The sequence below is a fragment of the Ctenopharyngodon idella genome, chromosome 8, assembly GCF_019924925.1.
Source record: "Ctenopharyngodon idella isolate HZGC_01 chromosome 8, HZGC01, whole genome shotgun sequence".
Taxonomy (NCBI): domain Eukaryota; kingdom Metazoa; phylum Chordata; class Actinopteri; order Cypriniformes; family Xenocyprididae; genus Ctenopharyngodon; species Ctenopharyngodon idella.
In genome coordinates, this window is record NC_067227.1 from 12,073,383 (window position 1) to 12,087,000 (window position 13,618).

The 13,618-nt window shown below is 36.9% G+C and overlaps 1 protein-coding gene across 1 annotated transcript in view; it reads left to right on the plus strand.

Moving 5' to 3' along the window:
• The window catches only part of slc15a4 (solute carrier family 15 member 4), a 60,344-nt gene extending 48,303 nt beyond the window's left edge, over positions 1-12,041 (plus strand). Inside the window, exon 9 of the mRNA XM_051901888.1 lies at positions 9,887-12,041. Coding sequence (XP_051757848.1) covers positions 9,887-10,038 — 152 coding nt within the window. The 3' untranslated portion in view covers positions 10,039-12,041. The remainder of the gene's footprint in view (positions 1-9,886) is intronic.
• Positions 12,042-13,618: the final 1,577 nt, after the last annotated feature.

The window sequence follows — 13,618 nt, forward strand, 5'->3', positions numbered from 1 at the left end:
GACCTTTTAAGCCAAACGCAGACGTTTATGGTTGCAAGCTATTAAACAGATAGACTGGACTGATGAAACCTGCAATGATTAGTCTACTATTAAAGCATGAATTTGATGTAAGCAACAGATCTACATAATACTATATGCATAAAGTATTAGCCCTACATTTGCAGCATGAAATGACATTTAAACCTATAACATTTTTATCTCACAATTCTGACTTTTTTCTCGTAATTGAGAGTTTATAGAATTGTGGGATATAAACTTGCAATTCTGAGTAAAAAAGGCAGATTATCGAGTTTATATCTCGCAATTTTATTTATTTATTTTTTTTGTCAAAATATTCCTAAATTTTCAAATCTATCACTATTCCCAGGTAGTCCAAAGTTTTGCATTGGCAAACACTACAACTAGTAGTTCTTTATTAATGCAGTGTTGTGTTGCCCTTTTCAACAAACTTCTATATCAGGACTTTTGCTCCATTTTCCAGAAGTTTTATTACTTTTTTCCAACCTATGATGCAGGCTTTGATAAGTATTTTCAAAGACATTTTACCCTCATCCTTTATGACTGCAGGTGTCACCAGGCACAGCTTTGCCTCACGGTATTGGTAAAATGAATTCTTTCAAATCTTTTCTCTGGACACCCAGGGAGCTCCTCCGTTTTTCTTTTTTTCCACGAGGTGAACCTTGACGTGCGAGTCTGTTAGATCTCAGGTCAGCTTAAAAACATGCAAAGAACCACAGGGCCTGCAGACATGACCCTCTCTTCCTGGTCTAGAATCTGTATCTGCCACTTACAGAAATGTCAATGTTTTAATCGAGGCCAAGAGTCTCAGGGAAGGAGAAGGTGTGTTCGCTGAATATGACAAAAGGAAAGAAAGGTGTCTTTCAAAGGAGTACGTACAAAGGAATATGAGTGAGAACAAGGAGATGATAGTGAAACATGTTTGTGTCAGCTTTATTCTGTACCTTGGCCTCAAGTCAGTTAACAAAGACCTTATATATACACTATCATTTAAAAGTTAGGGGTTGGTAGGATTTTTTTAATGTTTTTAAAAGAAGTCTCTTGAAGTCTCACCAATCACTCTAATAACTATGTAAATATATATTTTAAAATGTAATTTATTTCTATGATGGCAAAACTGATTTTTCAGCAGCCATTATTCATTAACTATTAACCATTACATTGATCCGACAAAACCCAACAACGTGTCTGTTGACATCTGTCGGTGCAGTGTGTGTTGGCCTAAACATTTTTTATTATTACAGTTACAACGTTAAGAACAGTTGTGCTGCTTAAATTTTTTGTGGAAACCATGATCATTTTTTTAAGTTTCTTTGATGAAGATCAAAAGAACAGCATTTATTTGAAATAGAAAACTTACTAACATTTTTGATCAATATAATGCAACCTTGCTTATATTATAGTATTCACGTTACTATTTAACTTGGATGACGAAGCCATTTTGTTTGTTTGCATTATGCAAGTACTGTTTATTCACATTTATTCATTGCTCCCAGAGACCCCCCTAGACAAGAGAGCCATAAAATATGAACATCTCTGCGTTTGCAGACCCTGACAAATGGCATTGAACTCTGTGTGCTGACTCGTGTAATCTCCTGTAGAAAAGCCGTCAAGGCATCAGGACGAGTAGCGCTGAAATATTGTTGTTGGGATTGACACACACAAATAGAGCCAAGAGGGGAAAGGGCTGTTGTGATGTGAGCATCATGCTTATTTGTTAGGACATGTTTCCATGTGTCAAAAGCAAAGATGTTTGCTCTGACCTCAGTCTGTCTCTGCATAATCTGCTCTTGTCAGAGAGACGTACTTATCACAGAGATTGACTTAAAAAATAATCTGCTCAAAATTCAGCTTTGCCATCACAAGTATAAATTACATTTTAAAATATATTAAAATAGAAATGTTATTTTAAATTGTAATCATATTTTACAATATTAATGTTTTACAGTATTTTTGATGAAATAATTGCAGCATTTGTGAGAATAAGACTTCAATTGAATGACTAAATGACCCTATTGGAATTCTACTAGAAGTTTTTTTTCAATGTAACAAAAGTGATGCATTGAAAAGGTTTGGCATACAAAACAGCCAATCAATTGTAACTGAAAATGTAAAGTAAATAGGTTCATGTTGTCTTTTTCTTCTCCAGTGTCTCCTTCCATGATTCCACCTAAATAAATCAAGCTGCACTTTTTCAATCTCTACATTTCTCTCTCAGACTGCCAAACATTTATGGGACCGGTTAATGTCTTTTATGGGCAGCTCTTGTTTTGTCTTTTGTGGACGTAATTGGAAAGTGTTTGGCAGCCTGTTGTGTCTCTAATGAGGAGTGTGTGGCCAGCAGAAGCTTTGAGAAATAAATCAAGACAAATCACAACAAAACTAACTAGGCACTTCCATTACTGTACTTCCAAAAAAAAGAAGAAAAAAAAAAAAAAAACTTATGAGTGTATTTGCTGTGTGCAATAATCTATGATTTATGATCTGCGTTGTATGATCTGTGTGCTCATGATCACCATTCAGTTACATTGTATGGAAAAGTCGCAGCATTGCAACATGCAGTTTGATTTTAGAATAACATAAGGGACAGAATGATGACAGAATTTCCATTTTTTGGGTGAGCTGTCCTTTTAAATACTAGAAGAGTTAAAACCACTAAAAGTTTCTAAGACTAAAATGTCTAAAAGTTAAAATCACGATTTTTCTTCTAACGAATATTTCTTTCCTTTCTTCCTGTCTCTATCCATGCCCCATACGTTAATTAAACCAACATCTGTCCCCTCAGTCTGCTGTGTAGCAATGTGTTTGGAGAGTTTATTGATCAGCAGACACACTTCCTCCTCAAAGCTTATGGCTGCCTTGCTGAGCACATTGTTTTACTTCTGCAGTATGTATTATTCAGAAGGAGTGAGGAAGCACAGCAGACAATCCCTGAACTCTCAGGTCAAGTGCAGCACAAGTCTGTCTGTGTGCTGGCAATCTGTGTTGGACAATAGAAAGTAATAGTGTTAGTGTTTTGAGTGGAAGAGCTTTTTCTGTGTCTAAGAGAGAAACAGAGCATTGAGGGACAAAGCAGTGGAAATGGATGGTTATAAGTATAGATTTAGGCGAATCGTTGTCATGAATAAAATAAGATCGTGTGGGTGTTTTGAATCAAGATCGCAATCTTTTTTTCGTTTAATCATGCAGCTCTAGTGTGGCAGTTGGGTTTTACTCACTAATAAAATGATAACATTTTTTACGGTTACAGTGCCCAAAAAAATTCACTATAAAAATATATTATTCTATAAGTCAAACAGAAATGGAAACAAAATAATATAATTTTATAGCATTATATACAGCTAATAAGGCTATGTCAATTGGCATTGCATTTAAATATACATTATCCTTATGAAAAAAAAAAAAGTGGAGATGGCTTGAAGAACAAAGATAAACCATAATACCGTTGCAATGGTGTGTTAATTTTCTTCATGTTTAATCAGTCAAAATGTTTCTATCTGCGTATTATTCAGCAACTACAGCAATCGCTAGATGTCTTTGTCCATATTAGGGATTTCCTGGAACTTAATACTCATGAGTCTCACTTGTGGACATTCTGCGTGAGGGTGCCCTCCGGCGTTGAGTATGAATAAAACATAATGCTCACATCGTCCTATTTTAGGTAAAAATAGAAAAAAAAAATACTGGTCTCTAAAGATATTTGAAGTAAACATACGATTATCCGTAAGGTTTTATCTGAATGAGCACACTTTTGGAGCCCCAAGGGATTTTCATTCATTTTCACAGAAACCAAAAAACATCCAAAAAACACTCATTGTTTCCACGGTTCACATATCTGCTAACCTTTCTTTTATTTCCTATTCCTTGATTGCACGTCTGTCTCTCTTACTTTGCCTCCTCCTCTGATGTCCCCCCTTGCATCTCCCTGCTTCATCCACTCTTTTAAAATGGATAAAAAGTCTCAGTTGATTAATTTGAAAGACTGGTTAGGCCTGGCGACTTAATGGAGCTGCCACACTCTGAGTGTTGTGCTGGCCAGGTTCATTCCCTTACATCCCCCTTTACTCCTCCATCTTTAATTCTCCTGCTTCACCAATTACCCCTGATAAGCCCTCACATGTGACAGGTATACCCTTTTAAAGCACACATGATAAATACCAATATTTGTTAAATGAACACAAAGAGCATCATGTTAGTCATACGGGATGACATGCCAAGGAAAGGTTAATAAAATCGTTACATGATGGACTGCAGAGGGCCTGCAGCAAGACAAATACAGTTGCCGGCCCTCACAGAGTGAGACTTCCAGGTGCCTGCTGTTATCTTGGTGTAGCTGCCATATAAGACTGAATGTGCAATGTATCGTGAAATGAGGGCATATAGACCTTAACACTGGAGAGCAAATGATACAACTGAGTTGGGGCTACAGTATGGCAAATGGAAAATACATGACTACCACTCAAAGTATTATTCTAAAATAAAAAATAACTTTATTTTTTATTTTTTGCATGCAAAAGAACATGCAAGATTGATTTTTAGGATTTGACAGGATGAGTTTGATCAGTGTTTGACTTTCTCTGATCCTTCCTTTCCTTACTGCTTTTTCTGTTTGAGATTCACATCAGGAACATGCAGTTGTGCTCCAGTAATGTTTATTTTTCCATTACCTCCCAAACGCCACCAAATCTGAGACAGCTGCCACTTTCCTGTGGGAAGTGCTAGCAATCTCCCCCAAGTGTGTCGCCGTGATATATCTCCCACTCCGTCCTTTGACTGAGTATTCTTTACGGCCTTGTCTTTCAGGGAGCACCTCCACATCCTGCCAAGCGCTGCTGTTAAATCATGTCATCTCCCAGAAGCATAGGAAGAACAGGCGCGTCACCCGCCAACGCAAAGCACTGTGGATGGAATGGGGTGGCGGTGGGAGTGGGGGGACCAAACTTAACACAAAAGCACTCAATTTTTTACTCTTCTTATTTCCATGAATTGGGATAGCCTCTGGTGTGAATGGGGACCATTTGTGGGTATTGATTGTTGGTTTGCTCTTAGCTCTACTCTGGCATGTGGGTATTGTAAATGCAGCATTTTTCGCAGACAGGGGCATTTGTTTCCCCTTGCTGGAGGGCAGTAAGATCCTGAGCTCTATTGCTCTCTCAGTCAAACTGTCCACCTGCTTGTAACACTTGTTGTCATTGGGGAGCGCCTGCTGTTATAGAGTATATTAAAGCAGCAGAGAAATTGATCAAGAGGTTGTTGTAGCCATAACACGGCTTGCTACTTTTATTGGATTGAGACAGTGAAGAGGAAGGAGGGAAATTATTGCGGATTGAGACAGGGATGGGATAGGGTAAAACCTGTGTGAACATCTCAACATTTGCGGTAAAAATAAGGCCGTGGCTCTGAAAGTTCTTACTACTTTGATACAATTTCCGCTGCCAAACAAGACTTCAGACCATCCAAGAATGGGGCCCTATCCGAAATTCTGCACTCTGCATCTTGCAGTTGTCCAGTTTAATAGCATAGGATTTGTTATGTATTTAAAATACAAAATTTGACTGCATTTCATTTACAGTTACATTACAGTTACACATGGGTGGTAATCAAATTAGTTACATCCAAAAAGTATTTTAGATTACCAAAGTGATTACTTTGAATTTTAATGTAATTTATTTCTTTTAAACATTAACATAAACTGTGACAGGCAATTAATGTAAACAGCAGTTAGTGATTATCCGACTCTGACAGTCTGCAGAAGCATCCTATGCTACATTTTTGCTCATAAGTTTCACACCCCAAAATTTTAATAATTTTAACAAAATAAGAGGGATCGTAAAAAATGCATGTTATTTTTATTTAGTACTGTCCTGAATAAGCTATAACAGATGTTTACATACACTCCACAAGACAAAATGGCTGAATTTATGAAAATTGCCCAATTCAAAATTGACATACCCTTGAATCTTACCTGCCCTGTCATTAACTGGATGATCCATGACTGTTTTTATGTTTTGCGATAGTTTGTGAGTTTTTATCTGACAATTCTGACCTTTTTTCCCTCCGAATTGCGAGATTTAAACTCACAGTTGCAAGTTATAAATTCTTTTCTTGCAATTCTGACTTTTTTTCTGGAAAATTGTGAGTTTATATCTCAGAATTCTGACTTCTTTTCTCAATATTGTGAGTTGATATCTCACAATTCTGACTTTATAACTCGCAATTGCAACTTTATATCATGCAATTCTGAGAAAAAAGTCAGAATTGTGAGATAAAAACTCACAATTACCTTTTTTTGTGTGTTACATACTTATTAGTATTCCAAAGTATTCTAAAGTATTCAGATTAAGTTACAAAAATTGGGTAATCTAACAAAATATGTTACAAATTACTTCTTAAAGTATGTATTTTGTAATCTGTAGTGAAATTTTAAAAGTAACCTACTCATCCATGGATGCAATGCTGTTTAGAAATTTGCAAAGTTATCTAAATGACCACCCTAGTGAATCTTTGAAGAGCTGACAGGACACTCTATGGTAGTGATGTTCAAACCTGCACAGTTTGGATGTCTACCTCATCTAACACATTCAACTCATCAGCTCATTAGTACAGATTGCAAGACTCGAATTGTGTGTTCAATGAGGAAGACAAAATGTGCAGTGGTGGGGGGTACCCAGGACGGGTTTGAGAAGCCCTGCTCTATGGCAAGGGTGCAGGATCTCTGAGAGCATCTGAAATCTATCAGCCCTTTCTCTGTACATGATTAATCAAATGTTGTCTTCTGGATCTTCATTTACACATGTTTGGGATGGCAATGCATTGCATCTCCATAGTGTTATGAATCAGTGTTTTTATGTCTTCAACTGCCTCATCTCAAGCAGTTCTTATCTTCTGCCAGTAATATTCTTTGAGGCCGTGGATAATTATATCTCACGGAGTTGCTCATGATGTTCCTCAAGGGTCAGCTGAGGGTCAGCAGACCTTTTTCTTCTTTCTTTCCTTCAGTTGGTTGCTACGAAAAAGTACTTTATCTTGTTCGCATCTAATGACATCTTCAAACTAAAATAGAATCCTCTCTAAAGTGTACCTTGTTCTAATCAATGACCCTATTTCGGCAAGATGTGTACATGTGAATACATCTATTTAAATGCTAATGCTTTCCTACGGAAATACGTTTTTAGTCATTGTAATAGGTAATGCTAAGCAGCGCTACAGGGTCCTGCTTTAGCCGCTCTGAAACACTCCTGAGAGTTGACAGCCCCTTCGCAGAACTACTTATTAAGAGTTTTTCTTTGATGGTCCTCAACCCTGGAGGTTTGACCACCTCTTCTGAACAGATCAGAAGTGTTAAGCAGCTTTTTCCTCAGCTCAGAGAGCGAGAGAGAGAGAGAGAGGCTCAGATTTATAGTTCATAATACAGGAAACATTTGTGAACCGATTCTGTGTGTTTGTGTACAGAATTTAGCGTAAGTAGAGGGTTGAATTTAATACTACACACAGTCATCATCCAGGACTATAATGGCCCTGAGCAGTCAGAGGCTTAAACAACAGGAGAGTTAGTTTAGGGCTGAGGGCTCAGAGTCTGTAATGCCAGCAGAATCAGAGCGAGTGTGCTTCACTTAAGCTCCCAAGATGGTGAATTATAGGCTCTTCCTTCATCCTGTGAAGATGTGGCTTTTTGTTTATGGTTCCCCTGTAAGTATTGATGTAAACCTATGTCTGCTCTCAAGCATTATATAGAGAGGGAAAATGAAGGAGAGATTGGATGGAGAAGGAATGCTTGTTTAGGTTTTGCTTGAATAAACCAGAGTCAGATGGGTTTGCAGGTTGCAATGGATGCTTACAAGCAGTGCGGACCGACATGCTATCAGTTAAAGCTCTTTGCTGCTGTAGGATAGTATGAAGGGAGCAGATTGCCTGTTCGCTCTGTTGCTTTCAGGGATCCAACCAGCACAAACATATGCTTTTTGCTTTCTTTTGACATATGAATGCAGCATGTACACAGATGTTCAGTTTCTCTTCATCTACCTGTACACATATGCCTTTATAATTAATTAGAAATCTCTCCACTGATCAAGTGGACAAAGGAAGGATGTTAAGTAGCATCAGTTAAAGAAAACAAATTGCGATATTCCTTATTTTGGATGGTAACAGTACATTATGATATACACCGATCAAGCATAACATCTTTGTGAGGAGCGAAGGTTGGCCCGTGTGGTCCGATCCAACAGACGAGCTACTGTAGCTCAAATTGCTCAAGAAGTTTATGCTGGTTCTGATAGAAAGGTGTCAGAACACACAGTGCATCGCAGTTTGTTGCGTATGGGGCTGCATAGCTGCAGACCAGTCAGGGTGCCCATGCTGACCCCTGTCCACCGCCGAAAGCGCCAACAGTGGGCACGTGAGCATCAGAACTGGACCACGGAGCAATGGAAGAAGGTGGCCTGGTCTGATGAATCACGTTTTCTTTTACATCACATGGATGGCTGGGTGCGTGTGCGTCACTTACCTGGGGAAAACATGGCACCAGGATGCACTATGGGAAGAAGGCAAGCTGGCGAAGGCAGTGTGATGCTTTGGGCAATGTTCTGCTGGGAAACCTTGGGTCCTGCCATCCATGTGGATGTTATTTTGACACGTACCACCTACCTAAACATTGTTGCAGACCATGTACACCCTTTAATGGAAACAGTATTCCCTGGTGGCTGTGGCCTCTTTCAGCAGGATAATGCGCCCTGCCACAAAGCAAAAATGGTTCAGGAATGGTTTGAGGAGCACAACAATGAGTTTGAGGTGTTGACTTGGCCTCCACATTCCAATTGAGCATCTGTGGGATGCGCTGAACAAATCCCATGGAGGCCCCAACTCGCAACTTACAGGACTTAAAGGATCTGCTGCTAACATCTTGGTGCCAGATACCACAGCACACCTTCAGGGGTCTAGAGGAGTCCATGCCTCAACAGGTCAGGGCTGTTTTGGCAGCAAAAGTGGGACCAACACAATAATAGGAAGGTGGTCATAATGTTGATCAGTGTACTTTATGATCAGTGTTAGGTGTAATACATTACTAAGTAATTAATTACTGTAATTCAATTACGTTTTGCTTAAAAAAGTGAAGTAAGTGATTACTCTTAGTTTTTCTGTAATTTATTTAGTTACTTTTGATGTAAGTGCATTGAATGTTGTATAGACTTATAGAACAGTTCTATATAAAGCAATAGTGGATTTAACATCAAAATGTATGTTTTTAATGTAACCTTCTCCAATTAAATACTTTGGTTATTTCAAGAAAAATGTATACAATTTTATATTATTTATTTGAAAATATTAAAAGAGCAGTTTCATCCCTATCTTGTATTGTTCAGCTGGTCGAGGTTGATGTGGGATTTAGAAAGTAATTAGTAATAAATAATGCAATACTTTTTTAGAGAGAGTAATTAGTACAGTAATGTGTTTAATTGTTTAAAAAATATGTTTTAATTTTTTTTTTTTTTTCATTTCCTGAAAAGTAGCATTTTGGAGGTTTCTGACAGTGACTGTATTATTTATTTATATATTTATTACATTTATCATCATTAAAAATAATTATAGAAAATAAATAATTTAAAAAATATCTTGCCTTGTTTTTGTTGCTTTGTTTGTTATTTTTAAATCCAGTTATAAAAAGAAAAAAAGAGACTCAATACTTTATTGATCAAATGAGAATCATTGATCATTTCAACTGGTATACAGAGGTTGCATGATCTCCGTGTTCAAAAGCTTGTCTGTGGTTGTTATACTACTGGAATTTTGGTATTGTGAAATTCACATCAAAGTGAGGTTTTTTTTTTTTTTTTTACACATCTCTTTTTCTCACCTTTTCTTCTCTCTGTAGGTAACATCAACGGGTGCACACTGAATTACTACTTTTTCCTTCTGGCCGGCATTCAGGGAGTCACACTCCTCGTCTTCCTCATTGTGTCTGTGAAGTATGACAAACAGAAGCCCAGAGCATCGAGCCACAGGCCGTCTCTGACCAACTCATGACCCCCATCATCATCAACCATACTCTCACCTTCACCATTCCTCAACCTCCAAACCATGTGCCAAACTTTAAGCCTCTTAGTATTCTGCAAATGAGGTAGGATTTTAAAATATTTGACTCAAAACTTGAAGCCCCCTGTGTTTACTACAACTGGCCATCCTGAGAAAATTTGAAAGAAAATGAAACACAAAACTTGCGCAATAATTAACTAAAATATTTCGTATAAAATGGTTGAAAATGAGGATTGTTCACTCCATCAGCGAACTGGTTTATAAAATGCTTGTTTATTGTAGTGTGTAGTTTGAGCAACACTTATTCTCAATTTGGGATTTTTGTTGTTTTGACTGTCAACGATATTACTGAATTCATTTATAAATTGAAGGTGGATTTTAGATTGTTTACGATGGATTGTACTAATTGCCAATTTAAATTGAATATTTATTGAACCTTTTATTTTTCATAGTTTATGCTCAACAAGGTAAGACTGTACTCCTGTTCAAATTTATTTAAAATGGTCTCTTTTTGTGGTACTTTTTTAAAAACAATTTTAATGAAGAAAAAAAAAAAAAAAAATCAGGCACCATTTGCAATGTATGGTGTATCTTTGGCCACTTTTTTCATTTTGAATTATTATTTCATACATACTAATTGGTTGTATTTTGAGATACTGTTGATAATAAATGGCTGATGTCTAAAATGGCAAAAATGGTTGGATACTCCTTTCAAATGTGTAGCCAATGAATCACAAGGAGGCGGAGCCCATACAGTTATTGTCTGAACATCAGTAAAGGTTTTTTTTTTTTTTAATAATCAAATGAATAATTGTGTCCTTAACAGTTTGATTACATTTTTTAACTTTGGTACTAAACCTGTGGCATTACAAGCGTTTCTTACTTTTAGATATTTTTTATCATCAGGCATTAGTTTTCCATTAGCTTGTTTTTAATGATTTTGATCAAAAGATCATAAGACACTTCATCGCCCTTTATAATGGTTATGATATGAGTGTATCACCTGAGAAATTATGAATTTGCACAAAGAGTGCTGATATCATGATACACACAACTCAGCTGACATCTTTACAGCAGGAATATCTCAATGCAAATGAATACACCTGCATCTTGTTTGTAATGATTCATGAACTTTTTTTAAAGATTGTATAAAGTTTTTTTTTTTTTTTTTTTTGATGAACAACAAACCTCAAGCTCAGATTGTTATCACAATGAGGTCATGTAGTGAAATCACATTTGCACTAATCTTTAGTAAAAATAACATTAATAACTGAGGATTTAAAATCATGAATTTTACATGCAGGCTTGTGATAGATCTTCACAAAAATGTATACCTCAGCTTCATAATATCATCATGCTGTAGAGGGAGTCTTGCCTGATGTAATTTTTATGCACATTTTGCAATGACAACCCTTTTGCTGCAGTATTTGCAAACTAATTAACTAAGTCTGCAGTCTTCGCTAAGACCACAAGCTTAACAAAATAATAACAACAGTCCCATTATGCTTCTATGCTGGTCCTTTTTAATGTGTTTTCACAAACAAGTAGATCCTGCAGTTTGAGTTGCACTTTTTCAGCAGTTACACCTTGTGCCTTTTAATGCCAAAGTTGCTCCACATGACTGTTGCAACTTATGCATTTTTTTTGTTCTCATCCTTACATTTTTCATTAGGTAGTTCAAAACAAGAGCGATCAAAATCGTATTGACAGTAGAGCAGTTCGAATCTGTGATCACTTTGGAGAAAAAAAATGTGTGGTTGGAGAAAAGGGCATCGTTCATTTTAACTGGGCATAATCAAAATACTGTTTTAAAGCTTTTTAAGCATGTAAAATAATTGTTTTCCCCAAAGAGTATGTTATATAATTCAAAATTTTCTAAAACATGAGTTTGTGCAGTGAAAATATACATTGTGATTTTTTTCATGCTTGTTTTAAATGAAATTTTCTTGTGTTGTTGTTGTTGTTGTTGTTCAATAAAATGCATCTGACCTTTAGTGTTTGTGTGAGCAGTTTGAAAATGAGTCGCCCGTTTATTACAGCTTTCATTTTCCTAGCTCATATGCAAACTTTGTGATCTCTCACATTCAACTGCATTTGTCTGATTTCATCAGATGAGCGTGAAATCAGAACATCGCTCTTCGCTCAAGCATATCTAGACTGACGAGTCATTTCCTAAGAGTGTGACCGTCAGCGAGCTGTTTGAACTCCACAGCTCTTTTTCTTCCTCTCACTCTGAGTCAGACTGTTGACGCAGCCTATATATTTCTACCGCCTCCATGTTTTTTACAGTGTTATGCTCTATTAAAAATCAGAAGAGCTGAAGGTGTAAGCACAGTATATCAATAATGGATGCTTTATGTGATTCTGTTAAGCAATCTAAGGCCAGTGTTCCTAAATATGTCCCCTCTTGTCTTGTAAGAGAGGCAGATGTCTCAAAACAGGATGTACCTTATCTTAAATGGCTAGTTCACCCAAAAAAATGAAAATTCATTCATCCATCCATCGATCATAAAATGTACTCTATGCGGCTCCGGGGGGTTAATAAAGGCCTTCTGAACTGAATCGATGTGTAACGAGCTACCAACATGACGGTCATACACATTCGACTCGAGACGTAGTACACAATGCCGTGACGTTCTACGTTACGCCGTGACGTACTACGCTATGTCCTACGTTATAACACGTATTATAAAACGGTTAGTTCCTGTCCTTGATTCTGATTGGTCAATGGTCTATGACTGCTTCACCCAACGATTCTGTGTATCACTACACAACACCCTTAGCAACATAAACTGTATGTTCTCAATTGATATTGTTGTTAATTGAAACGTACTGTATTATGTAGAAGAGTATTGTGAGAAAGAGATCGAGTGAGCGAGTTTATTACCTGCATTCAGATTTAGCATTTTCCTTCAGGTCAGTCCTATGTTCATAATAAAAAATCTGTTTAAATGTCCGATGTATTATCTTGTCCTTTTAACAGTTAAGGAGTTTTCCCATGACTGACAGCGCTAGTCAAAGCATTTGTCAGTTGCATCTTGCTCCGTGTTCACAACAATTCAGTCTTTTCAATGTAAAGTTCTTCGCTACTGACTGACTCACTCATAAAGACAATCTTTGCTGCCATCTAATGACGTAATAATGTAACTTCTGTTGCTGTTCACGGTCAGGGACTATTTTTTTCCGGTGAAGGAAGGCTTTTAGTGACAGTTTACTTCATGCATTGATACATATTTTTGGCTTTAATATTTGTATTGTGTGGTAACCGTTTTATAAAAGAAGTCGTATCCGTATGGCTGTTGTGCCGGAAGCTCGTTATTTTACTTTATAAAGTTTTAAATAAGGATATTTGTCTTACACAAACGCATTGATTAGCTTCAGAAGACCTTTATTAACCCCCTGGAGCCACATGGAGTACATTTTATGATTGATGGATGTACTTTTTTGGCCTTAAAAATGGGTGAACTATCCCTTTTAAAATTTTCAAATATCTTTTTAAATGTCATTCAACATGGCAAATCTCATTTTTGAACAGGCTTCTAATGCAGAGCTCTTACTGTTAATAGCTTGT